General features: G+C 49.8%; 1 protein-coding gene across 11 annotated transcripts in view; it reads left to right on the forward strand.

Moving 5' to 3' along the window:
* The first annotated feature begins 1323 nt into the window (after positions 1–1323).
* Positions 1324–27048, forward strand: part of IQCE (IQ motif containing E) — a 50666-nt gene continuing 24941 nt past the window's right edge. For 4 of the 11 annotated variants that reach the window (XM_073012866.1, XM_008018841.3, XM_073012868.1 and 1 more), the window contains exons 1-11: positions 1337–1562; positions 9833–9880; positions 11732–11777; positions 14321–14449; positions 15002–15136; positions 16217–16287; positions 20247–20360; positions 20478–20528; positions 24644–24714; positions 25694–25766; positions 26080–26144. In XM_073012866.1, the coding sequence (XP_072868967.1) occupies positions 1527–1562; positions 9833–9880; positions 11732–11777; positions 14321–14449; positions 15002–15136; positions 16217–16287; positions 20247–20360; positions 20478–20528; positions 24644–24714; positions 25694–25766; positions 26080–26144 (839 nt within the window). In that variant the 5' untranslated portion in view covers positions 1337–1526. Of the gene's footprint in view, positions 1563–1590; positions 1865–9832; positions 9881–11731; positions 11778–12898; positions 13150–14320; positions 14450–15001; positions 15137–16216; positions 16288–20246; positions 20361–20477; positions 20529–24643; positions 24715–25693; positions 25767–26079; positions 26145–27048 lie in introns of those variants that run through there. The other 7 variants (XM_073012869.1, XM_008018845.3, XM_073012867.1 and 4 more) reach the window with 6 other exon arrangements.

Here is a 27048-nt window from a genome sequence, read left to right on the forward strand (position 1 = left end):
GACCATCCTGGCTAACACGGTGAAACCCTGTCTGTACTAAAAATACAAAACATTAGCCGGGCGTGGTGGCGGGCGCCTGTAGTCTCAGCTACTCGGGAGGCTGAGGCAGGAAAATGGCGTGAACCTGGGAGGTGGAGGTTGCAGTCAGCCGAGACCACGCCACTGCACTCCAGCCTGGACGACAGAGTGAGACTCCATCTCAAACAAAAAAAAAAAGAAAAAGAAATGTGACATGGCACGTGTACATTAACTATGAGATTATCAGCAGGGTGTGACACACACCCCATAATTAAACGTATTAATAGTTATTCAGGGCCGGGTGCAGTGGCTCATGCCTGTAATCCAAGCACTTTGAGAGGCAGAGGTGGGCGAATCACGAGGTCAAGAGAGTGAGACCACCCTGGCCAAGGTGGTGAAACCCCGTCTCTACTAAAAATACAAAAATTAGCTGGGCGTGGTGGCATGCACCTGTAGTCCCAGCTACTCGGGTAGCTGAGGCAGGAGAATCGCTTGAACCCAGGAGGCAGAGGTTGCAGTGATCAGAGATCGCACCACTGCGCTCCAGCCTGAGCCACAGAGCAAGACCCTGTCAAAAAAAATTTAAAAAGTCATTCAGTGAAACTCACTCATGTACACCCCGTGGAATAAATAAACGCTATAAATAGCCTCAGCTCAGAGTTTTCTTCCCGGAGAGTTGAGGTTAGGACTGGTCTGGCCTTCCAATAAGTTGTGAAAGTCTTTCGGAAGTTTATGGAATTCAGAATCACAGATGAAAGGTCATAGATAGGCACAGCTCTATAATTGGGTAAGAGAAGGGCAAGAAGTTTGCGAAGCCCAAGAGTGGGAGAATGGCAAGAGTAGCTTATGCACAGGGAGCACGGAGAGCAAAGCGCCCTGGATGAGACGCGGAAAACAAACAAAAGTTTATTATGTGTGTTTGATTGAAGTAGGGTCTTGCTCTGTCGCCCAGGCTAGACTGCAGTGGTGCCATCATAGCTCACTGCAGCCTCGACCTCCTGGGCTCCAAGCGATCCTCCCACCTCAGCCTCCCGAGGAACTAGGACTATAGGATGCACCACCATGCCTGGCATTTTATTTATTTTATTTTATTACTTTTCGAGAGACGGGGTCTCGCTACATTGCCCAGGCTGGTATTAAACTCCTGGGCTCAGTTGAATCTCCCGCCTCAGGCTTCCAAAGTGTTGGGATTACAGGCGCGAGCCCCAGTTCCCGGCCGGTTCTTTTTCCCGGCTCTCAGCCCAGCGCTCCGCCCCGGGAACTCCGGGAGGTCTCCTGGTCGGCCGGCCGGCGCCCGTGGACTCTGCGCACGCGCATGGTCGCCCCAGCGGGAAGCGCAGGTTGCGTACGGGCTCGGCGGGTCGGCGGCCTGGTTGCCATGGCAGCGGGGTCGCTGGCCCGCGCCAGGGAAGGCCCAGAGGCTGCGGGCCGCCAGGGCTGCCCGCGGAACCCCAGACCCGGACGCCCGATCCCGCAGCCCTGAGGGGCGGCCGGGCAGCGCCGTCACCATGTTCCTGGGCACCGGAGAGCCGGCCTCGGAGACGGTAAGAACGGGCAAGAGGGCGGCGCCGGGCGGGCGTCCGCGAGGCCTCTGCTAGTCCCGGCCCCCCCAGCCCTGGGGCCCCGCGCGGTGGCCGGTCCGGGGCGTGAGGACGGGGCGCACGGCCGGGTGACAGCTGCCATTATTGTTACCGCACAAGAGCGCGCTGCAGGCCCCGCGCAGTCTGCAGCCTCGCCCGCGCCCGCCTTCGCAGAGGCCGCCGCTTCCAGGAAGCTTTCCGGGAAGCCGCGCCATCGCCTCTGGGCGCCTGTGAGTCTGCGGCCCGCCGGTGACGGAGCTCACGGTGTAAGTGCCTGCGGGCACCCCCGATCCAAGGCCGGATCCACGGATCCCGTGTAGCCCCAAGCCGTCGAGGTGGGAGGGAGGCAGCCCCGGGGTCTGGGAACCCCGCTTGGTCAGAGGAGACCTCCTGGAGGAGGGTGGTGCCCGATGTACTCCCCAGGGCGAGGGTGCACGGGCCCTCGGTTAGTTCCTTTGCCCGGTAAACACCTACTGTGTGTTAGAGACACCGGAATAAGCTGCATTCCAGGGGGTTGGGGGTCTGAGGGACAAGGTGATAAACAAGTAATTAAGATCGTGTCAGAAAGTGAGAAGTGCTCTGCAGGAAATGAAACAGGGTGGCTCAGGCAGGTAGTCCCTGCACTCTGGGAAGCCGAGGTGGGAGGATCGCTTGAGGCCAAGAGTTCCAGACCAGCCTGGGCAACGTAGCAAGACCCCATCTCTACAAAAAACCATCACATTAGCCGAGCTGTGGTGGTGCCTGCTTGTAGTCCCAGCTACTCGGGAGGCTGAGGTGGGAGGATCGCTTGAGCCCAGGAGGTGGAGGCTACCCTGAACTGTGATCATACCATGGCCCTCCAGCCTGGGTGACAGAGTGAGGCCCTGTCTCAAAAAAAAAAAAAAAAAAAAAAGAAAGCCCATTGGGACGCGGGCAAGGGCAGTGAACGGAAGATGGCCATGAGCCTGATTATGGGGAGTCCTGCTGGCCATGCAGGGAATTTGGATTTTATTGGAGAAACAGAGGGAGCCTTTGGAAGCACATCGAGGGAACTGTGCTCGCCTTGCTTCCTCCTAAGGAGACCACAGGGCTTAGCACAGGTGCACCTGCAGTAGTGGCTTGGTGCTGCTGGCCCATTTGGAATAGCTGAATTTGCCTGCTTTTTCCCCAGGGCACCACGTCCAGTCTCATCTGGAGGGCCTGTCTACACTGGCCTTCAGTTACTGCTTCTTCATCTTTGAGAACAGAACTGCTTGTTGTGATTATAAAAATAATTTGCGCGTATTATTTATTTATTATTATTCTTTTAAGACAGAGTCTCTTGGCCGGGCGCGATGTCTGGTGCCTGTAATCCCAGCACTTTGGGAGGCCTAGACGGGCGGATCACGAGGTCAGGAGATCAAGACCATCTTAGCTAACACGGTGAAACCCGTCTCTACTGAAAATACAAAAAATTAGCCGGGTGTGGTGGCCGGCGCCTGTAATCTCAGCTACTTGGGAGGCTGAGGCAGGAGAATGGTGTGAACCTGGGAGGCAGAGCTTGCAGTGAGCCGAGATCGCGCCACTGCACTCCAGCCTGGCAACAGAGACTCCCTCTCAAAAAAAAAAAAAAAAAAAAAAAGACCAAGTCTCGCTCTGCTACCCAGGCTGGAGTGCAGTGGTGCCGTCTCCCATCACTGCAACCTCCGCCTCCCACGTTCAAGCAATTCTCATGCCTCAGCCTCCCTTGTAGCTGGGACTACAGGCCCCTACCACCACACCCGGCTAGTTTGTGTATTTTTAGTAGAGATGGGGTTTCACTGTGTTGGTCAGGCTGGTCTCTAACTCCTGACCTCAGGTGATCCACCCGCCTTGGCCTCCCGAAGTGTTGGGATTACAGGCATGAGCCTTTGCTCCCGGCGCTATGTAGATCTTTAATTTCTTTCAACAATGGTTTATATTTTTCAATGTACAAAGTCTATGCTTTTGTTAAATTTATTCCTAAGCATTTTATGTTGTTTGATGTTATTGTATATTGAATTTTCTTAACTTCATTTCAGCTTATTTACTGCTTGTATATACAATAATATTTTTATATGAATCTCATATCCTGCAAACTTACTGAACTCATTTATTATGTTTACTAGTTTTTTAGTAGATTCATTAGGATTTTCTATGTATAAAATCATGTTGTCTGTGAAGAGATAGTTTTACTTCTTTCTTTTCAATCTGAATGTCTTTTATTTACTTTTCTCGCATTAATGTCCTGGCTAGAGACTCAAGTATAATTTGAATTGAAGTGATGAGAAAGGACAGCCTTGTCTTACTGCTGATATTAGAAGGGAAACATTCCTTCTTCCTCCATTAAATATTGTGTTGCACTGGGTTTTTGTAGATGCCATTTATTAGATTGAGGAAATTCTCTTCATAGATGATTGAGTGTCTTTATCATGAATGAATGTTAGATTTTGTCAAATGTACCTTCTATATCTTTTAGAAAATCATATGATTCTTTTTCTTCATTCTATTAATATGGTATATTATATTGGCTGATTTTTGTATGTGAAACCAATCTTTCATTCTTGGTCTTGGGGGGTGGTGTGTGTGTGTGCGTGCATACATATATACCGTTACCAATTAGGGTGTATATGTATATATATGTGTGTGTGTGTGTGTATATATGTGTGTGTGTGTGTATATATATATATATATTCCTTTTCATGCCTACTAGCATTTTGTTGAGGATTTTTGCAACTGTATTCATAAAGAGTGTTGGTCTGGCCGGGCGCGGTGGCTCAAGCCTGTAATCCCAGCACTTTGGGAGGCCGAGACGGGCGGATCACGAGGTCAGGAGATCGAGACCATCCTGGCTAACACGGTGAAACCCCGTCTCTACTAAAAATACAAAAAACTAGCCGGGCGAGGTGGCGGGCGCCTGTAGTCCCAGCTACTCCGGAGGCTGAGGCAGGAGAATGGCATAAACCCGGGAGGCGGAGCTTGCAGTGAGCTGAGATCCGGCCACTGCAGTCCAGCCCGGGCTACAGAGCAAGACTCCGTCTCAAAAAAAAAAAAAAAAAAAAAAAAAAAAAAAAAAAAAAAAAAAAAAAAGAGTGTTGGTCTGTAGTGTTCTTTACTTGTGATATTTCTTTGTCTGCCTTTGGTATCAGGGTAATATAGGTCTCATAGAATGGGGAGCGTTCCCTTTTCTGTTTTTTAGAAGAGTTTGTGAAGGATTGGTGTTAATTTCTCTTTAAATGTTTGATAGAATTCACCAGTGAGACCATGTGGTTCTGGGATTTGCCTTATTTCTATAAGGTTAGTAGTGAGGCCCCTCTTTTTTTCCCCCCCCCGTATTTTGATAATTTCGTGTCTTTGGATTTTTTCTTGGCTAAAGATTTGTCAGTTTTGTTGATCTTTTCGAAGAACCAACTTTTGGCTTCATTGATTTTTCTGTTGTTTCTATTCTGTATTTCATTTATTCACTAATTTTTATTCCTTTTACTTCATTTGAGTTTAGTTTTCTGTCTTCTGGTTTTAAAGGTAGAAGTTTAGATTATTGGATTATTGCCTTGAGATCTTTCTTTTTTTTTTTTTTTTTAATATAGGCATTTACAGTTCCAAATTACCCTCTAAACACAGCTTTTGTGTTTTGATTACTTGTTTTTGTTTTTCAGAGACAGAACCTCACTGTGTTGTCGGTGCTAGAGAGCAGTGGGACACTCACAGCTCCCTGCAGCCTCAAACCCCGGGCTTGAGTGATCCTCCTGCCTCGGCCTCCCAAGTAGCTGGGACTACAGGCATGCGCCACCATGCCTGGTGAATTTTTTAATTGTTTGTAAACACTGGGTGTCACTATGTCACCCAGGCTGGTTTTGAACTTCTGGACTCAAGCAGTCCTCCCTCCTCAGCCTCCCAAAGTGTTGGGATTACAGGCATGAGCCACGGTGCTCAGCCTGCTTTTGTTTCTTTGCGGCTGGAGTGCAGTGGCACCATCATGGCTCACTGCAGCCTCAACTTCCCGGGCCCAGGTGATTCTCCCACCTTGGTCTCCTGTGTAGTTGGGACCACAGACATGTGCCATGATGCCCAGCTAATTTTTTGGTGTGTGTGTGTGTGTGTGTGTGTGTGTGTGTGTGTGTGTAGCGTTTCTCCATGTTGCCCAGGCTGGTTTTGAACTCCTGGGCTTCAGATTACAGGCGTGAGCCACCACACCCGGCCCTGCTTTTGTTTTTAAGGTGGAAGATTAGGTTATTTATTTGATGTGATCTTTTAAAAATATAGACATTTACAGCTGTGTGTCTCTCTTTGAGCTCTGCTTTAGATATAACCCGTAAATTTTGATTTTTAAAATTCATTCATCAGCCGGGCACAGTGGCTCACGCCTGTAATCCCAGCACTTTGGGAGGCCGAGGTGGGCAGATCACAAGGTCAGGAGTTCAAGACCAGCCTGGCCAACATAGTGAAAGCCCATCTCTACTAAAAATACAAAAAAAAAAAATTGCCGGACATGGTAGTGTGCGCCTGTAGTCCCAGCTACTCAGAAAGCTAAGGCAGGAGAATTGCTTTAACCTGGGAGGCGGAGGTTGTGGGGAGCCAAGATCATGCCATTGCACCCCAGCCTGGGCAACAGAGCAAGACTTGGCCTCAAAAAAAAAAAAAAAAAAAAAAAAAAAATTCACTCATCTCAGATATTTTTAAATTTCCCTTGTGATTTCCTCTTAGACCCATTGATTGTTTAGGAATTTGTTGTTTAAAATCCAGGCCAGGCACAGTGGCTCTAACCTATAGTCCTAGCACTTTGGGAGGCTGAGGCGGGCTGATCACCTGAGGTCAGGAGTTCGAGACCAGCCTGGCCAACATAGTGAATGAAACCCATTTCTACTAAAAATACAAAAATTAGCTGGGTGTGATGGTGGCACCTGTAATCCCAGCTACTCAGGAGGCTGAGGCAGGAGAATTGCTTGTACCTGGGAGGTAGAGGTGGCAGTGAGCCAAGATTACACCACTGCACTCTAGCCTGAGTGACAGAGCGAGATTCTGTTAAAAAAAAAAAATTGAAAAAAAAAAAAACGCTATACATTTGTGAATCCCTTTCTTTTGTTGATTTCTAATTTTCCTTGTTGTCAAAGAATATACTTTGATTTTCTCTTTTAATTCATTGAGGCTTTTTTGTGACCTATTGTCTGGTTTATGTTTAATGTACACTTGAGTAGAGTACGTATTCTGCTGTTGTTTGGTGGGGTGTTCTGTAAACGTCTGTTAGGTTTTTAGTGTCTGCTGATCAAGTCTTTCTAACTCCTCGTTGATCTTCCACCTTGCTGTTCTGTCTGTTAGGAACCTGGCCCTGCCAACACCTTGATTCTGGACTTCCAGCCTCCTAAACTGAGACACTTAATTGCGGTGTGAAGTCACCCCGTTTCTTCTGTTACAGCCACCCTGACACAGGCTGAATGAGCTTAATCTAGCGTGGAAATAAGTGGCAACCTCAGACAGTGCTTGAAGGTGGCAGAACAGATTGGCCGTTTTGTGTGTGTGCGTGTGCTGTGTATGGTTGTATTCTGCTGATTAGAGGTGTGGATCCTTGGACTGTTGTGTGATTTCAGGTGCGTGTGTGTGTGCGTGCGTGCGTGTGTGCGTGCATGCGTGTGTGTGTGTGCTGTGTATAGTTGTATTCTGCTGACTGGAGTCGTGGATCCTTGGACTGTTGTGTGATTTCAGGTGCGTGCGTGTGTGTGTGCGTGTGTGTGTGTGTGCTGTGTATGGTTGTATTCTGCTGATTAGAGGTGTGGATCCTTGGACTGTTGTGTGATTTCAGGTGCGTGTGTGTGTGCATGCGTGCATGCGTGTGTGTGTGTGCATGCGTGCGTGTGTGTGTGTGCGCATGCGTGTGTGCGTGCGTGTGTGTGTGCGTGTGTGTGTGTGCTGTGTATGGTTGTATTCTGCTGACTGGAGGCATGGATCCTTGGACTGTTGTGTGATTTCAGGTGCCTGCATGTGTGCGTGCATGCGTGCGTGCGTGCGTGCATGCGTGTGTGTGTGCATGCGTGCGTGTGTGTGTGCATGCGTGCGTGCGTGTGCTGTGTATGGTTGTATTCTGCTGACTGGAGTCGTGGATCCTTGGGCTGTGGTGTGATTTCTGGTCCTGACCCGTTTCACCTCTTCCCTGCACTACAACTGGCAGACTGGAGGCAGCATGGCTGGAAGGGAGTGGTGGAGAGGGCAGCCGTTGTGGGTGAGATCAATGCATTTTGTTTACTACACATAAAATCTCATTCCTTCGTTGAATTTCAGGTCATTCAAAAAGTCTTCAAGATTTTCTTCACAGTGGGGAATAATGACAGATGTTTACAGAGAAAAGTTGCTGCTGCTTTTTTAGACAGTTTTCAGCAGGTTCCCCTCCATCCTCTGCAGGCACATCCTTGTGATGCCCAGGGCTGACTTGGCTTTTCTGATCCCCCGCTATCCTGTGTGTCCAGTTCCCGGCCTGCCCTTCCTCAGTTTTGTACACAATTGTAATACACTTTGCTAAAGGAAAACTTCTCTCTATAATTGTCATGTGCTGTTTGTGCCTAAAAGGTCACCTATTTAATGATATAAAAACTGTCAGTCAGTGACTGATTTTTTCAAAGATTCCATTTATTTGGAATGCACCGTCTTCCCTTTGCCCCTCGAAATGCAGTCACACTGCACTTGTGCCCTGGCCTGTCTGTGTTCAGGGCACTGGATCACTCACTTGTGCCCTGGCCTGTCTGTGTTCGGGGCACCGGATCACTGCAGCTGCACCTTCTGCGTGTATTCATGCAGCCAGATATTTCTCGTAGTTTCACACTGCTAGCAAAATTGGCGCTTCATGTACTATTAACCTTGTAGAAAATACGTTTGCTTTTCAGAATGCAGTAGCATCCCATTATGAAACTACGCGGACTCAGCTATACCAGCGACAGGTGGCAGAAATGTCATCGCCTCCTCCCTGAGCTGTAGCACTATTGGTTCATAATAGGGTATTCAGCTCTAACCTCCAGTGTCCGCATCGGAAAGCACCATACAATCTTCCGAGGGAGTTTAAACTTTTTTTTTTTTTTTTTGAGATGGAGTCTTGCTCTGTCGCCCAGGCTGGACTACAGTGGCACAATCTCAGCTCACTGCAACCTCCGCCTCCTGGGTTCACACCATTCTCCTGCCTCAGCCTCCCGAGTAGCTGGGACTATAGGCGCCCGCCACCACGCCCAGCTAATTTTTTGTATTCTTTAGTAGAGACGGGGTTTCACCGTGTTAGCCAGGATGGTCTCGTAATCCGCCCGCCTCGGCCTCCTAAAGTGCTGGGATTATAGGCGTGAGCCACCGTGCCCGGCCGATTAAACATGTTATGCTTTCTCTTTTTGGATTTCAATTTGAGTGAGTAAGTTAATACAGAAACGTTTTTGTCTTCAAAAAGCTTCCCGTTTTTTTGTTTGTTTGTTTTGTTTTTTTGCCGTCTTAGTGCTGACATCAGACAGTGCAAATTTTATTTCATTCCCTGGGCCAGGACAAAGTCACTGGAATAAGAAGGCAAGAACCTTTATAGGCCCAAATGCCTTCTCGTTGTAATGCATATGTTTTTGGTTTTGTTGGTTTGGGGTTTTTTGTTTGTTTGTTTGTTTTTTGAGCTGGGGTCTTGGTCTCTTGCCAAGGCTGTAGGCGTGGTCATGGCTCACTGCAACCTCGACTTCCTGGGCTCAAGCAATCCTCTCACCTCAGCCTCCCGAGTAGCTGGGACTACAGGTGTGTGCAACCACAGCCTGGCTTATTTTTTAAATTTTTAAGATTTTTTTGTAGAGAGAGTGTCTCGCCATGTTGCCCAGGCTGAGTTTGCTTTTTAAAAGATGACTCTGACCAGTTCTTACCAGGAGACAGTCACAGATTTGTTGTGCTTTGATGTCAAGATGAATAAGAGTGAGAACATGTGTGTGAAAATGAAATGCTTTCGGGAAGAACTGGTTTTGTTTTTTTTTTCTTTGTCAAGACACAGTTCTGTGGGAAATAGTGTTCCTGGATTTGCAGATATTTGCACGCCTTCTGGGCGGCGTTCTGTTTTCTTCCCCCCACCCACCCATTCCTTCTGATGAGACTGAGGAACTGGCCACTGCCCAGCTGGAGGGTTCCGAGTGGCCTTGGAGCTGGATTTCTGGAGTTTCTGTTTCCGCAGCTGTGGACGGGCTGTTTTCGCTTTTGTAAACGTGACTGCTGGAAGCCCAGCAGGTGCCGTCGAGTTACAGTGTTTGCCTCTCTTCCTCCAGGGAGATGACAGTCTGTCTGCAGTCACCTTTGACTCTGACGTGGAGACGGTGAGTGCCGCCGGGCATCAGCCGTGCGCCCCAGGGCTGGTGGTGCTGCCCTTGCAGATTTCACTCAGACTGGTAAAATGGGCCATTCTCCACAATACTGTGTTGAGAGCTGGAATGCATATTCCAAATGCTACTTGGTGTTTGAAAAGTTTCCAGCCTTTCGTTGGGTTTAAATACCTGTGGTGATAACTTTACAACTTTTATCCGGAAGTGAATCTTGAGCAGGGCTCACGTGAGGTGGATTGCTGGTCCCTGGCCTGCAGCTGGTTTTGCCCTGCACCCCACACCCCCATCCTGACACTTGAGGGGAGGAGGAGAGCCCCTGCTAATCTGTTGGAAGGACCTGATGGGAGAAAGCAGACCTGGGCAGCCACCATCCCAAGCTGAGCCGCTGCCTGGCCTCCCAGCCTGGAAAGGAGAGGGGCAGGAGTGGTGACTGATGGCCCAGTGGCACTCTGTGGCCTGGAAGGGAGAGGGGCAGGAGTGGTGTCTGATGGCCCAGTGGCACACTGTGGCCCCGGCCTGGACTTTGGGTTTGTTTGGCAAGCTGTGCAGGGTAGAAGAGGAAGCGTGCCAATTGTTCCCGTATGAGCAAAAAAAGCTTTTGTTACTGCAGACGCAGATCTAGCAGAACTGCAGCCGTTTTGTTACTGCAGACGCAGATCTAGCAAAACTGCAGCCGGCAGAACGAACCCGGTGCCAGCCGATCTCAATTCCACGTTTGCTCTGTGGACTCAAGGGGGAGCCTCGGCTCCACTGTCTCCCTCCAGGGACCTCTGTCTGCAAAGTTAAGGATTTTCATTCCATGTCACCGAGGGCAGGGGATGCTACCCTGATGCTCCCCGGAGGAGGAGGGATCCAGACCAAGCCCCGGGGAAAATTGCCCCCGCACGGAGCCTGGGCTCACTGTTTCTGCTGGAGGGGAAGTGAGGAGACCTGGCCGCGGTACCCTTACCTGCTCGGTCTAGTGCAAGGTGATAAGGAAGTTAAGGTTGGAAGTGTGGCAGCATCTTCCCCAGGCCATGGCACGACAGGTTGAGTGTCTCTAATCCGAAATCCAAAATGCTCCAAAAATGGAAACTTTTTGAGCACCCTCATGAGGCCACAAGTGGGAAATTACACACTTCAGTTACTTCACACAAGCTTTGTTTCATGCCCAAAGTTATTAAAAACACAATCTAAAGTTAGTTTTGCGCTATGGGTATAAGGTATACATGAAATATAAATGAATTTTGTGTTTAGACTTGAGTCCCATCCCCATACCTCATTATATGGATGTAAATATTCCCAAATCTGAAACACTCTTGGTCCCAAGCATTTCAGATACGGGACACTCACCCGGTAGTAAGCAGTGGAACCAGATCTGGACCCCGTTCTGTGTGTGTCACAGGAAACCACCTTCCAGACAGGGTCTGCCTTTGCTGGGCCTTCTTCCTTAGTGGGCTTTGCAGTTGACTTACATGCAGGGATTTCATCTCACCACCTCCAACCGAGTGGACAGAGGTGCACGCTGGGGCTCCCGGGCTGGCTGTGCGGGCAGTTTGGGGGGGGGGCAGATATGCCATTTGTGTGGGACCGTCAGTCTGAACGTCAGGAGCCCAGGCCCAGTGGTTTTCTGTCATTGGAACTCGTGCTCTAAGAGCCCAGCGCCGAGCACTGATATGAGTGCATTTTTCTGGGGTGTGCGTCGGGCCCTGCATGTCCTGTGCCTGGACCCTCCTTACATCCCTGTGAGCTAATGTCCTCTTGCTGTTCTTACATGACCCGTGACCGTTTCTGAACATGGCAGGGTCTTGTGACGCACCATTGTGGGAGCTCAGCAAGCCTTACGCCATTTCTTCTTTCTTTCAGAAAGCAAAAAGGAAAGCTTTCCACAAACCTCCACCCACATCGCCAAGTAAGTATGACCGGCCTGCCTTCCCTCTCATGCCCACGTTCCCTGGTGTCCTGGAGAGAAGGAAGGGTGTTTGCTTTGTACATTTAGGTAGCTGAGACCTGATGCCTCAGCCAGGTGGCCCCATTCCCTCTGGGGTCTCCCAGTTTGCGCTGGGGTCTCCCCCATTCATGTTGGGGTTCACGCTGGGGTCTCAGGAGCACGTAGAGTCCCTGCCGGTGCCAGTGACGAACCCTTTCTCAGGGCTGAGGCTGCCATCCCCACCCCCAGCCTTCCCCCGACAGGGCCTCTAGGCCTTTTGTTTTCTTTTTCTCGCTTTCTCAAAGGCTTACCTCTTCCGAATGCTGCCGGAGTTAAAGGATTTTTGACCTGGGATTTGTTCCTGAGAGTCAAAGCTACTGAGAAGGTGTAGTTGGTGCAGGATGGGTGGAAAGTTCCCCTTTTTTCCCTTTGGATCGCCCTGGGCTTGTGTTGCTGCCAGGGTTCTGTGCTTCCTCACCCTCAGTGGGAGGAGGGCCGTGTTTGCCCCCCTGCCTGTCTGGAGGATGCTGTGGAGATGGGGTTAGTCCAGGTGGCCCCGAGGCCCCTCTGTCCCTAACGCCGCTCTCGTGTACAGCAGCCCATGTGCCAACCTCGTGCATATGAACGTGTTCGTGACCCTGTAGATCCTAGGCCGGCGTCCTATGCTGCCCCAAAGGCTGTGGCCTTCCCTGGCTGTGCCATCTGCAGATGTCTATTTTATATACACATATCATGTATTTCAAAGGTTGAGTCAAGTATGTGACATACTCAGAGAATATAAACAAACTTTCCTACTGACCTAAGGAAACCGTAATTAGAAAGGTAAATCCCTGCAACGAAAAGAATACATGTTATATGTTGCAAATCAGTACACACACTAGAAGGAAACCACCTAGCATTTTGGATTTTTGATGTCCTTTCTCTCCTTCCATGGAGAAAATTGAGAATTGATATAAAGTAAAAGGCCAGGACCAGGGGTGCCTCCTGACTCACACTTGGGGCCTGTTTTTCTCCAGGTTTCCGGTGCCGTGAGTGTAGGGACTCTTTCTGTCCTGTTCACTCAGCCAGTATTTTTCTTGAAGGCCTGGTCAATCTGCTTGTAGGTTTGCAGCTTCCACCGTGCTTTGAGGCTTTTCATCGTCCTGGTCACTCTGCAAGGAGGGCGAGGCAGGAGATGATGTTTTCGTGCTTTCTGAGTTTGTCGTTTTCCGGGCAGTATCAAACGTTGGCATGTCTCCACCACCCTGTCGCCGTCCTCTCTTCCTCCCTCCCCACTTTTATCCGCGTGCATACGTGCTTTCCTGAGGAACCCTTCCTACTCGCCGATACACCCACACACTCTTAGGAGGGAAAGGTAACGTGTGGGGCTTTTTTCCGCTCACTCATTTACTTGTATAAATGACAACTTAAATCTTTACATTTTGGAAGAACTTGAGAATATCTCGGAGGCGAGGTTCTGTGGTCCTGGGGTGAGTGAAGACGCATCAGGATCCCTGCCCCTTTATTCCCTCATTCAGAGTCACAGTGGCAAATTTCCCATACATTGTGAAACCACGGGAAAAACGAAGAAATTTAAACATTTTGAACATATTAGACTTAAATTTTCAGAACCTACTGACATAAATTTTGCAATTTAAGATATATAAGAATGTTTTAAGAGTGCCTTAGTTTTTGCATACGTTTATCTTTTTTATACTTAAAGAGGTAAAATCTCGGATAAAGATTTTAAAACATTTCCCTTACTTTTATACAAAATCAAGAATGCTCTGAAAAAGTATAATTTTTCTCATTTCTTTTAGATATTTTACATATTAAGTTCTAAATATTGCTATGTCACTATGTAATGACATTAAAAATTTACAATGTTAAATAAAAAGGATACAAAATTGTATGTTCACTATGATTGTGACTACATAAAAACATATACATCTCTCTAAAAATTGGGGTGATAAATTAAATACTATAATAAATATTGGTAGAATTCATATATTTCCCGTTATATTCTTCCCATTACGTTCTGTTCTTTTCTCTTTTCTTTTCTTTTCTTTCTTTCGAGAAAGAAAAGCCTGTTAAGTAGTGTGATCACAGCTCACTGTAGCCTCGACCTCCTGGGCTCAAGAGATCCTTCTGCCGTAGCCCCCTTGGGTAGCTGGGACCACAGGTGTGAGCCACCGCACTCAGCTGATTTTTAGATTTTTTGCAGAGACAGGGTCTTGTTGTGTTGCCCAGGCTGGTCTTGAATTCCTCGTCTCAAGTGATCCTCCTGCCTTAGCCTCCCAAGGTATTGGTATTACAGGCATGAGCCACCATGCCTGGCCCCGTTATTATTTCTTTATAATAAAAGTTAGAGGAGAAATGTCAGTGTGTAGGGAAAGTAACTCTTTTTGAATTTTTGCCGGAATGTTTGACTAGAGTCCCCGCCCTCACGGGTGTTTTGTTTTCCCATTTCTGTCTTTCGGAAGCTCATGTGTTGAGCTCACGCGTTGCTCTCGGGCACCTCTGAATCCACGTGTTGGCTTTTCTAGAATCACCTTATCTCTCTAAGCCAAGAAAAGTGGCCTCCTGGAGGTCCCTCAGGACGGCAGGGAGCATGCCTCTGGGCGGCCGCGCGTCCCTGACCCCGCAGAAGCTGTGGCTGGGAACCGCAAAACCAGGTATGTGCTTGCCACACTGGAGGCCCTTCCTGCTTCAGAGAAGAGTTCAAGAAATTTCAGGGAGGGGTTTGAGCTGGAGTTTTTAATATTCCTTGTTTGAATTACATTGTCTTTAATTTTCTCCAAGACACTGAATATACATATCGTAGTTTTATGTCATGCACAAACGTGGTTTCGCCAAGTGGCACTTTAGCCTTCCTTGGCCCCGTGCGGTCTCTGCATGGGAGTGGTGAGTTGGAGCCGGTTCCGGCCATCTTGCCAGAGCCAACTGTTACAGTCTTAGGAGTTTGGTGGGCTGGTCAGTGCCATGCTGGCTACTTGATATTAGACATGGTAGAAATATTTCTACTGTGGAAATAGGCAACTACTGTAATCAGGACTTTATTAATTTATATTTGGGAGCCGGTTATTAACCATTTACCAGCACACCACTGACGGCTGGTGTCTACCAGTGATTAAGCTTTCTTCAATCCAGGAAAGTTGATTAGAAACAAAACCTCCCATTGTGTGTGTTTGTACCTGTCATGTTAAACCCATGCACATTCAAACCAGGAAGTCTGACCCAGGCCCTGAACTCACCCCTCACCTGGGAGCATGCGTGGACCGGCGTCCCCAGCGGCACTCCCGACTGTCTGACAGACGCCCTCAGAGTGAAGAGGCCACATCTCAGGCGCTCTGCCAGCAACGGTGAGCATGCCAGTGGTGGCGAGGCCGAGGCCAAGGAAGGACAGGAAGGAAAGGACAGTCTCTGGGCTGGAGGCGTCCTTCGTCAGAGCGGGATGTCAGGCTTCATGTGTGAGCTCCGTCAGTGGGAGGTTTTGGGAGGCCGTGGGAACAGTGACTCACGAAACCCGCCTGCGCCAGAAGGTCGCTTTCCTCGTGGGAGCAGAGGCGTCTTGCCAAGTGTTATTTGTTCCTCCCACCCTAAACACAGAGGCCTGCTTAAATTTATTCATTGAGTAAATGATATTAGGAACAAATCATGATACATAAATGATGATAAAAAGTCCAAGTTGCACCAAAGAGAATCAGCTTGTTGCTGTGTTTATGTTCCTGTCTAGTCTTTTTTTTTTTTTTTTTAGAGATGGGATCTCGCTATGTTGCCCAGGCTGGTCTCAAATTCCTGGACTCAAGTGGATCCTCCCACCTTGGCCTCCCAAAGTCCTGGGATTACAGGCGTGAGCCACGGTGCCTGGCCTCTCTCTTTATCCACATGTTTCCCACTTATCCTCCTTAAGGAAGAACAGCTCCCAGGGTGTATTGAAAACCTCCTCACTGTACCCCAGGAATTGATTACCTTCCTGCTTTTACTGGTTAGGAGTTATCTTTTAGGCTGAAATTTAGATGTTTAATATACTAGGTATCATTAAAACCAAAGTAAACATGACTGTTTTTACATTGGAATGGGCGCTGAGATGCTCTGTGCATTTTTTGTGTTTGGTATTTGTTTGTTTTGCTATTTAAATCTGAACATGTCCCTCCTTCCGTGAGTCCCTTCTTTCATCCTTTTACTGTCGTTAAACTTGGTCTTCACATCTTTATTTATTTCCTTTTTGCTTCATCTCTCTATATCTACCATTTTTAGTTTTCTTGCTACTTGGGGAAGTATCATGATCAGGCCAAAAAACATGGAATTATTTTTGCTTTTCTATTTTCTTCTTTTTTAAAAGGAAATGTTATTAACTTCCAGGTTTTCCTTAAAGTATAGCCAATAATTCTTTCTACTTTTTAGATAGTCTTTGAAAAGATTTGTCTATCTTTCTCTAGGTCATGTCCCTGGGACTCCTGTCTACAGAGAGAAAGAAGACATGTATGACGAGATTATTGAGTTAAAGAAGGTAGTATTTCAGTTTGTTCTCTATTGATTTAAAACAGTGAAAGCTTCCTATAACAATCTATTAGAACATCAGTGCCTGTGCTGGGAGGTGCCCATATGGGAAGAGCGGCAGCATTGGGGTTGAACCTGAGTTTGAGCCGTGGCATAGTACCCTAGGAGCTGGTTGGTGTTCCTGGTTAAAGGCCATAGCACCAGCACGTAAAAGGCAGCAGAGCTCATGTTCCGTCCATGTTCTGCTTCTCCAGCGTGATGGGGAAGAGTGGATGAGGACTAGATAAACTTCAGAGTCCCCTTGTGTCCTGAGATTGGGTACTGTGATAAGGTCACTGGTAGAGTTATCAGTAACCTTCCATGTATGCCATGCTTTATGTTATCGAGACATCTCACATGCCCTATCTCAGTTGCCCTCTACAGAAGCTCTGTGGGACAGGCAGGGCCACTTGTTACAACCACCGTCTGCTGATGGACTTGAGACTCAGCAACGTTAGTAGTCTGTCCAAGGTCAACCAGTAGCAGAAGCAAGATTCAAGGTCACCTGCCTTCCAAGGCCAAGACTCTGTATTACCCCATGGCCCCTCCCATTCATGAAAGCATGAACTGCATTGAGCTATATCATCATTGTCACTGCCACCGGCACCGTTACCATCCCGCTGGCTCTCAATATCCGTAAATGTTTGCCCTGGAGAAGTCATCTGTGTTCATTTCCTTCCATAATTTTAGTCTGTTTATAGACCTACTGTCTCCACCAGTTGATGTGTGTCTGAGACACTGTGTTCAGCTGGGGCACCAGAGGGCAATAGGGCATTGGCAGCCTCACCCCCAGAGCACGGAAGAGGATCTGGAAGCCGTTTCCCCTGGCGAGCTGGGAAGAAACTGGGGAACCTGGAGTAGGCCATTGTACAAAAGACAGCACCTTCTCTGTTAGCCATAGAGAACAGTCAGACTTGAGGCTGTGTGAGAACACTCTCGCCACGAGAGCTGTCTGACTGGCTGTGCCGCTGAGGAGCAGGTGCGTGCCCTGGCCTTGGAGATTCTGAGCACAGGCGGCGGCTGCGTGTCAGGGATGTCATGGACGTGATCCTCATTCTGGTTGGAATGAGCTGAATGAACTCGGTGTGTACTGGGGGGTTATCTCATTTGGGATTTTCTCAGCCTCTTGAATCTGTAGGTTTGTCTTTTGTCAGATCTGGGACATTTTCAGCCATCGAGTCTTGAGTTGTTTTCTCATCCTTGCCCTCTTTGGTGACAGCTGCTCAGGTCCCTGGTCTCTGTTCAGTGTTTTCCCCTCCGTCTTCCTTCATGAAGATTGGGTAGCTTCGTTGTTCGACCCTCCAGCTCATGGATGCTTTCCGCTGGCCTCTGCATCCTGCCGTTGAGCCCGTTGTTGGGTGTAACCTTACTATCTGTTCGGTTCTGAAATCTCCATGCGGCCCCTTCTGTCTTGGTCTTCGCTGACACGCCCCCCCTGCCTCTTCACTTGTTTCAAGCGTGTCTGTCGTCGGTCACTGGCGCATCTTTGTGGCGGCTGCCGTAAGTCTGCGGCGGGATTCTAATGTCCAGGCCACCTCAGTGTTGACATTGTGGCTTGTTTTTCTTCATTCAGGTTGAGCTATTGGTTCTTAGTATAAAAGTGATTTCCTTGAAACCAGGATGCTCGGAGTGTTTTGTCGCGAGACTCTGACTCTTGCTCAATCCTGTGCTGTGGCAGGCCTCCTCTCACACTGCCCTGTGGGTCAAGGGGGCACCGCCTCACTACCACCCGCGAGGGTGGAAGTCCAGTTCCCACTCAGCCGTCATCAGCACCTGCTCCGGGAGGGGCTCCTCATTCCTGCTGGGCAGGGCGGGAGTTTGGGCCCCTCACTCAGCCTCTGCCGCCGCCCTGGCTGGGAGGGAAGGGCCACCTGTACTGCTCCGCTCAGCCTTCGCTGATGCAGGGGTGGCCTTGTTGCCACCAGGCGATGGTGGTCCCGACTCTGCACGGACTCCTCTGGAGCCCCACCAGTGCAGGAGGGGAGGGGCCTGGGTGCAGCCGGACAAGGGTGAGTGTCCGGGCTCCCCACGTAGCCTGTGCTCTGGGGAGGACTGTGGCGTTTTCCATGGTCTGCTTAGGGTAGAGTGGCTCCTGCTTGTCAGCTTCTGCCTTGTTGGTCTGTTCCTTTCCTTGTCTTCTGGCTGGAGAGAAGAGGCTTTGCGTGGGCTTTTATTGTCTGCACCCACTGGCGTTTTTAGGCTGTTGGCTTCTCCAGCATCCAGCCCAGATGAGGCAGAAAGAAAACTGAAGGAGCTCCCTGCCGTGTCGATCGCTGGGCCCCCAAGTCCCTGCCCGTCTGCCACCTCCACCTTTCCAGTCTCAGGTTGCGTTACACATGGAGCGCAGGTGTTGAGTGGAACTGACAGGAGGAGTTGGGAGGGGTGAATCTAGGTCACGCTCCTGGAAGCAGCAGTCCCGTTACTAGAGCTCCCATCTTCCTCCATGGCTGGGCCCTCGCTCATTGACTCCACAAGCTGAGTGCCGGCTTGCCGTCATGCCTCCTGAATCTGTGGGTTTGTCTGCAGCGATCTTGTCAGCTGTGGATGTGGCTGAAGTGCCGAGCCACCCCCACGGGGTGCGCACTCCAGATTGTCTTTTGCTCAGAGGTCCAGTCTCTGGAACACCACAGTCTTTTGCAAGAAGGCTGTGTGGGAGGATGGCTGGCGGTTAGATGCAGGCTGAGGCTGGGAGCTGGTGAGCTGTGGCACAGCCCAGCCTACATGCTGTTTCTTTCCCGGACTTTATCTACCACGAAAATAGTAGGAAGAACATAATTTCAAAGTACAGGATAGTTGTAGAGATTGAATAAACTTAGTTTTGTAAGAAATCGACTGTATAGTTTTTTTTTTTTTTTTGAGACAGAGTCTCACTCTCATCTAGGCTGGAGTGCGGTGGCGCAGTCTTGGCTCATTGCACCCTCCCCATCCCAGATTCAAGCGATTCTCCTGCCTCAGCCTCCCGAGTAGCTGGGATTACAGGCACCCGCCACCACACCCGGCTAATTTTTTGTATTTTTTGTAGAGATGGGGTTTCACCGTGCTGGCCAGGCTGGTCTCAAACTCCTGACCTCGTGATCCACCCGCCTCGGCCTCTTAAAGTGCTGGGATTACAGGGGTGAGCCACCGCACCCGGCCCCGACTACACAGTCTTTTTTGTCCCCCGTCAGGTCACCACAAATTGGTAAAGAATTTGTCCACAGATAAAGATTGGGAAGCACTGCCTTCCACCTGAGCTGTAGCTGAGGATAAGCATTTGAAATGCATATTAGCCTTGGATGAGTTTTATTGATAAAAACGTGAACAAAACGGACTTTCTTGTGTGGTCATGGGAGAGAATGCATGGTGCGTCACCGTCCAGCCCCGGTGTTGGCGGCATTCCTTTCCCGTGCGTTCCGTGGGACGGGGTTTCTCAGCACGGGGGCCGTTGGTATCTTGGGTGGGACAGTTCTTCTCCGTGGGGGCTTCCTGCCCATCCAGCTTTCCCCATCCCCACCCACTAAATGCCCGGCGTGCCCTCCGGTGCCCTCACGTGACATCCAGATCTCCCCCCACCCATCACACACCGTGCCAGGCAGCTTTCCAAATCTCCCAGCTCAGTGCTTCCCTGGGCCTGTGCGCGGTGTGGTGTGCATGGCTGTGTGTGTGCTGTGTGCGCGTAGTCGTGTGTGCATGGCAGTGTACGCGGGGACATGTGTGTGGCATGTGTGCAGCGGTGTGTGCGTGGCTGTGCGTGGGGGGACCTGTGTGCGGCGTGTGCATGGTGTGGTGTGCCTGGCTGCGCAGGGATGTGTGTGCGGCATGTGCTTGGCTGCCCGGGGACGTGTGTGCGGCGTGTGCGCAGCAGCGTGTGCTTGGCTGTGCGTGCGAGGATGTGTGTGCGGTGTGTGCCCAGCGGTGTAGATGGCCGTGCGTGGCCCTTCTTTTCTTCAGTCATTGCACGTGCAGAAGAGCGACGTGGACCTGATGAGAACGAAGCTCCGGCGCCTGGAGGAGGAAAACAGCAGGAAGGACCGGCAGATAGAGCAGCTCCTTGATCCCAGCCGCGTAAGCTCCTGGCGCTTCAGGGACGGGGCGCGGGGAGGGTCCTCGGGGCATCTGCCAGCCAGCCCTGCTGTGGGCTACACCGAAGGCCGTCTTCATGTCTCAATCTGCTTACCACAGGGCACAGATTTTGTTCGGACTCTGGCAGAGAAAAGGCCCGATGCCAGTTGGGTGAGTATGGGCTGTGCAGGACAGAGCCTTTCCCCAGATGCTAGTTACAGGGGACAGCCACAGCGGGGACGCTGTTCCCTGCAGCACCCACTCATGAAGAGTAGCAGGCGGGGGGCGACTGCGGACCCCCAAACCCTTCTCCGCTGACACCTGGGGATGCTACGGGGAGGGGGGTCAGCAGGCTCACCACAGAGGCCAAGCAAGACACTGTAGGAAAAACCCGTCACAATGGGCAACTTCTCCCTCACACCTGAGAAAATACATTAAGCTCAACAAGTGCTCCCAGCACTTTGGGAGGCTGAGGCAGGTGGATCACTTGAGGTCAGGAGTTCGAGACCAGCCTGGCCAACGTGGTAAAACCCTGTCTCTACTAAAAATACAAAAAAGTTAGCCGGGTATGGCAGCCTGCTCCTTTAGTCCTGGCTACTCAGAAGGCTGAGGCACGAGAATTGCTTGAACCTGTATGGCAGAGGTTGCAGTGAGCTGAGATGGTGCCACTGCCCTCCAGCCTGGGCGACAAAAAAAAAAACAAGTGCTACAGATGTAAATCAGGGAGCCAGGGCAGCGATAAAGTCCTTCAGAGAGATCCAGACCCCCCAGATACTATGTGACGATATGTAAAAAGTGGAATGAAATGGAAGGAGGGAAGACGTTGCCTTTCGCAATGGTAATGCCGTGGCGATCAACTGTAGGTAGCACAGTACACCTCCTAGGAGTCAAGGAAGTACTTTTCTAAAGCGGGAAATGCTGTAAGAAAACCAAAAGGGATATGATTTTGAGATTATTGAACACAAATAATAAAATAACATGAACGACGTGATTAATGGATTTGATCATGTAAAATTAGAAGTGATGGAATGAAAACCCATGGGGCTAGGAGCACCCAGATCACTGTCATGGGGGAGGGGAAGGATATTATGGATCAAAACAGCAAAGTTTTCTGTTCAGAATATACAAAAAAACCATACATCTCTAAAGAAAAAAGCCGTCTCCTCCAAACTATGTCACAGATACAGATTGTATAATCATTACATGTTTAAAGTAGATGGTGAGAGCCTGGTTCTGCACCTGGGATGGCACAAAGTAAATCCTTAACAAATGCCTGTAAGTAGTGGGTACTTTCGTAAGGAAAGGGCTCCATAGTTTTGTTGTTCTGGTGCTCTGTGTGCGTGTCTGTGGTTTTTTTTTTTTTTTTCCTTGAGACAAGGACTCACTCTGCTGCCCAGGCTGGCGTGCAGGGGCAGGATCATGGCTCACTGCAGCATTCGGCTCAGGCGATCCCTGGCTCAGGCGATGCTCCCACCTCAACCTCCTGAGTACCCAGGACCACAGGCATGCGCCACCACACCCAGCTAATTTTCTTTTAGTTTTGGTAAGATGGGGTCTCACGAAGTTGCCCAGGCTCATGCGATCCTTCTGCCTCGGCCTCCTGAAGTGTTGGGATTACAGGCCTCAGCCACCGCACCTGGCTAACGTTAATTTAAACTAGGAATTCTTTTTTTTTTTTTTTTTTTTTTTTTTTTTTTTTTTTTTGAGACGGAGTCTTGCTCTGTAGCCCGGGCTGGACTGCAGTGGCCGGATCTCAGCTCACTGCAAGCTTCGCCTCCCGGGTTTATGCCATTCTCCTGCCTCAGCCTCCGGAGTAGCTGGGACTACAGGCGCCCGCCACCTCGCCCGGCTGGTTTTTTGTATTTTTAGTAGAGACGGGGTTTCACCGTGTTAGCCAGGATGGTCTCGATCTCCTGACCTCGTGATCCGCCCGTCTCGGCCTCCCAAAGTGCTGGGATTACAGGCTTGAGCCACCGCGCCCGGCTAAACTAGGAATTCTAGATCCTCGGGTATATGCAGTATTCATTATCATATGGCAAATTGTCCACCAGAGTGGCTGCACCCTACCACATCTACTTGTCATCACCTGCCTTCAAGAAACATTTGCAGATGTGCCTGAGGAGACCTGGCCAAGGATTTTGCTTATAGGATTGACCAGAATCACAAAAATGGGCTACAACTGAAGTATGTGTCAGTAGGCTACAGTGATAGGTTTTAGAGGATAGCCAAAAAAAAAAAAAAAAAAAAAAAGATTTTAAAAAGGTCTATTGGCCGGGCGCAGTGCCTCATGCCTGTAATCCCAGCAGTTTGGGAGGCCGAGGCGGGTGGATCACCTGAAGTCGGGAGTTCGACACCAGCCTGGCCAACATGGTGAAGCCCCATCTGTACTAAAAATACAAAAAATTAGCCGGGTGTGGTGATGTGCCGTAATCCCAGCTACTCAGGAGGCTGAGGCAGGAGAATCGCTTGAACCCAGGAGGCGGAGGTTGCAGAGAGCCGAGATCGTCCCCCTGCACTCCAGCCTGGGCGACAAGAGTGAGACTCTGTCTCAAAAAACAAAAAGTATCTATCAATAAGAGAGACTGGATGGAGAGACTGTGGGAAATAGTGTGGATTCACAGGCGCCAGCAGGGACAGAGCACCAGGAGGATTTGTTGAATGTCAGGGAATAAAAAAAAAAAAAAAACAAGATTCAGAGGGATGCGTGTGACAGAGCCCCGTTTCTGTGAGAACAGAGGGCCTGACTGCCCGAGTGCACACACACAGCCATGCACAGAACCAGGTGCAGAGGGGCATGCAAGCGGAAACAGGATTCGGTTGGCTGAAGAGGAGAGTGGCCAGGTCAGAGTATTTTAGCCTCTTTAACGTCTTCATTTTTGTTTTGTTTTGTTTTGTTTTTGAGACAGTCTTGCTCTATTGCCCAGGCTGGAGTACAGTGGCGGGATCTCAGCTCACTGCAAGCTCCGCCTCCCAGGTTCACGCCATTCTGCCTCAGCCTCCCTAGTAGCTGGGACTACAGGCACCCGCCACCATGCCTGGCTAATTTTTTGTATTTTTAGTAGAGACGGGGTTTCACTGTGTTAGGCAGGATGGTCTCGATCCCCGCCTTGGCCTCCCGAAGTGCTGGGATTACAGGCGTGAGTCACCGCACCCAGTCCTGTAACATCTTCATTTTTTTAAGGAAAACGTATTCATGTATGACTAACATAATTTATTTGTTTGTTTATTTATTTATTTTGAGACTGAGTCTGGCTCTGTTGCCCAGGCTGGAGTGCAGTGGTGAGATCTCGGCTCACTGCAACCTACACCTCCCGTGTTCAAGCAATTCTTCTGCCTCAGCCTCCTGAGTAGCTGGGATTACAGGCATCTACCACCATGCCCAGCTAATTTTTGTGTTTTTAGTAGAGATGGGTTTTCACCATGTTGGCCAGGCTAGTCTTAAACTCCTAACCTCAGGCAATCCACCTGCCTTGGCCTTCCAAAGTGCTGGGATTACAGGCGTGAGCCACTGCACCCAGTCAACTAACATAATTTAAAATGACTTTAAAATCCAATGTAAAAGTTGTCTATTCAAGCCTGGTGTGGTGGCTCACACACATAATCCTAGTACTTTGGGAGGCCAAAGCAGGCAGATTGCTTGAGCCCAGGAGTTCAGTGCCAGCCTGGGCAACATAGTGAAACCCCATCTCTATTTAAAAGTTGTCTATTTAGAAGAAAAGAATGTTCTTTAAAGAATATAAGAATCTTATCTCCTCCAAGCAAGACATTCACAGAAAAGGAGGTGAGAGGGCCTCTGGAGCTGTTCTCCCTTCCCCAGATGGAGGGGAGCGGCTCCTTGGGGCCCTACGGCTGCGCTGTCTCCCAGCCCCACTCGCTGCCCTGTGGAGACTGAACTGGGTGGCCCTAGGGGCTTTGAGTCCGGCGTTTCTCCAGCTGGTGATGGGGCTGCTTCCTTTATTTAATATAATCAAGGGAGCACCCTGTTCTGTCCCCGAAGTGTGTGGTGTGCTTGGGGAAGGGCTGCCAGTCGGTCAGTGTGCCCACGATGGCTGCCACCTCCTCCTGCTCCAGCCGGTGTCACACCCCTACCATTCACCCAGCTTTACTCAGGGAGAGGGCAGCACAGTGGGGCCCTCCCTCTTCCCTGGGCCTGTAGTCTAGAAGAGAGGACAGTGCTGGAGGGAGGAAGGCCAGTGAGGTGTGCAGGTGCTCTGGGAGGAGGGGACAGCCACGTCTACTGAGGGAGAGTGAGGGTGGCCTGCCTGATGGGCATGTTCCCCGGGCAGGTCATTAATGGGCTGAAACAGAGGATCCTGAAGCTGGAGCAGCAGTGCAAGGAGAAGGATGGCACCATCAGGTAGGCGCAGGGCCTGCATCCTCTCCCCTGCCTCCTGCCCCCCTGTGCTGCTCGCTCAGACTCCAGCCTTTGTTCCTCCCCAACCCCTGTCCTGTGTCCCTACTCCCACCCCAAAGCCGAAGGTAAATATTAGCTGCCTCTTTTTCATTTTTTTAATTGTCTTTGTTCCCTCTAAATATTTCCCTTCAACTTCTTCTTGTATTTAAGGAATGCTTTCTCTCTGCTTGCTCTGCGGGTCCTTGTGTCTTCCCAGGATGAGGTTTCCGTGCCTCAGTCCTGCGCCATCCTTGTGCTGTTTTTGGTGTGGCTACTCGCGTTTCTTTACCTGCCTTTTGAGTGCGAAGGGAGAGTCTTTCTGGGCCGTGTTTTGGTTTCTTTAAGGAAAACTGAGGCCACACGTCCATTGCCTTGTGTCTCCTGTTCGTACAATAGTTCCCGCCTCGTTTCCTGCCCAATTTTGTCAACTTAAGTTTGCAGATTTCTTCTTGTTTCAGTGCAGAACCTCCATGATCTTACTTTGGTTTCTCTATCGCTGTCTCTATTTAAAGTCTGCTCTGTGTTGAGAGCGAGGGGACAACCTGACAGTGCCAGGGAAAAGGTGATTCTCTCTTCCTTACAAAACCAACCACTCAAAGCGGCTTGTCCTCTCTACGCTCCGAAGTCTTTCCTCACCATTAATCTAGTCTTTTAAAGACAGCATCTTGGAGAAGAGTAGCTCTAGGGAAGCTGTTTGTTCACTTTGCGAAGCAGCTGGTCCACACAGGGGATGCTTTCCAGTGTGAGGAATTCTCCCATCAGGCTCGAAACGAGTCCCTTGTTCAAGGCACAAGCTGAGTGAAGGCCCATTCAGGCTTTTCCCTCCCATCCCAGGTCTCTTCCAAAGCCTTTCCTCTTCCGAATGTTCTGGGAAACTCTTCCTCTTGCTCTGTCCCCTGGGAACACTGGCACAGCCCTGTTAACACTGAACTTGGGTTTTCAGCAAACTCCAGGCCGATATGAAGACCACCAACTTGGAAGAGATGCGGATCGCCATGGAGACGTACTACGAGGAGGTGCACTGTGCTGGGTGACGGGTGGAGGGCGGGCACCGTGCTGGGCGGCGGGGTGGAGGGCCGGCACTGAGTTGGGGGCACCAAGTGGGAGGGGATCGGTGCTGGCCCCAGGTGGTAGGTCGAGCCCAGGTGGCCCAGAGCTGCGTTCCTGGAGCCTGCTCCTGCTTCAAGCCCAATGGAAAGATGAAGTGCAACCACTTAGTTTTCGCTTCCGGCTGTAGGCAGTGGTCAGGACTGTGATGTCAGTCTTCTCAGAGAAGGTCTTCTCCGTGCTAGCCTTGTGTTTTCATGCGTTTCAATTTGGTATTTACAGGTGCATCGTCTCCAGACCCTCTTGGCAAGTTCTGAAACCACCGGAAAGAAGTACGATGGCCGTTTGTGAGCTGCGTTTTGTGTGTTGCCTTCACGTTGTGGAAGCTCCTCTGACAGCGTGTGGTTGTCACGTGGGTGCAGGATACACTGCCCTTAGCTTGGCAGCGGTGCCAACACCACAGTGTTCTGTTCAGGGTTAGAGTTGATACGTTTCCGTTTGCGGTGTTCACAGACTCCTCATAGTGACCACGTGTTGACGGCCAATGCTTGTTCAGTGCTGCCTGTGTTCGTTCTAGATTCTACATCCTGCCTTCCAGCTTAGAGCTAGAAAGTGCTGTTTCAAAGCAGGTCCACCTTTTTAGGAAGACATTGCATACAAGGACAAGTTTACTTTGCCACCTAATGTTTTCCTAAATAAGTTTATGAGGAGAAACACTGAGGTTCTCCGTGTCTGCTAGATCTCCCATATCCCTTTCCCAATGGATGCAGCACCAGGCTGCCATCCGCTTCTGGGTGGCTGATCCCTGACGGTGGCTTTGGCCGTGTCACTGGCCTCTGCAGCAGCTTGCTGATGTCACGGACTGCCTTCCTTTTTCTTTACCCCTAATCCTTAAAACTGGTTGGAAAACTTTTTCTGTAAAGGGCCAGATACTACAATTGATTCTCATTATTCAGTTACAAAGTCTCTGTAGGTTTTCGTAGTGCAGTGGTTATCACGTCCGCCTTACAGAGTTATAAAGTCTCTATGAACATGGAATGAGCGAATGCTAAACCACTGCTCCTAGGGGAGGTACAGGGCTCCTGCGAACTTCTGCTCACAATGTTTGTTTGTTTTTTTTTTTTTTTTTTGAAAATGTCGCCCAAGCTAGAGTGCAGTGACGCGATGTCAGCTCACTGCAACCTCCGTCTCCTGAGTTCAAGTGATTATCTTGCCTCAGCCTCCCGAGTAGCTGGGACTGTACAGGCATGT

Source organism: Chlorocebus sabaeus, chromosome 28 (genome assembly GCF_047675955.1).
Source record: "Chlorocebus sabaeus isolate Y175 chromosome 28, mChlSab1.0.hap1, whole genome shotgun sequence".
Lineage (NCBI taxonomy): Eukaryota > Metazoa > Chordata > Mammalia > Primates > Cercopithecidae > Chlorocebus > Chlorocebus sabaeus.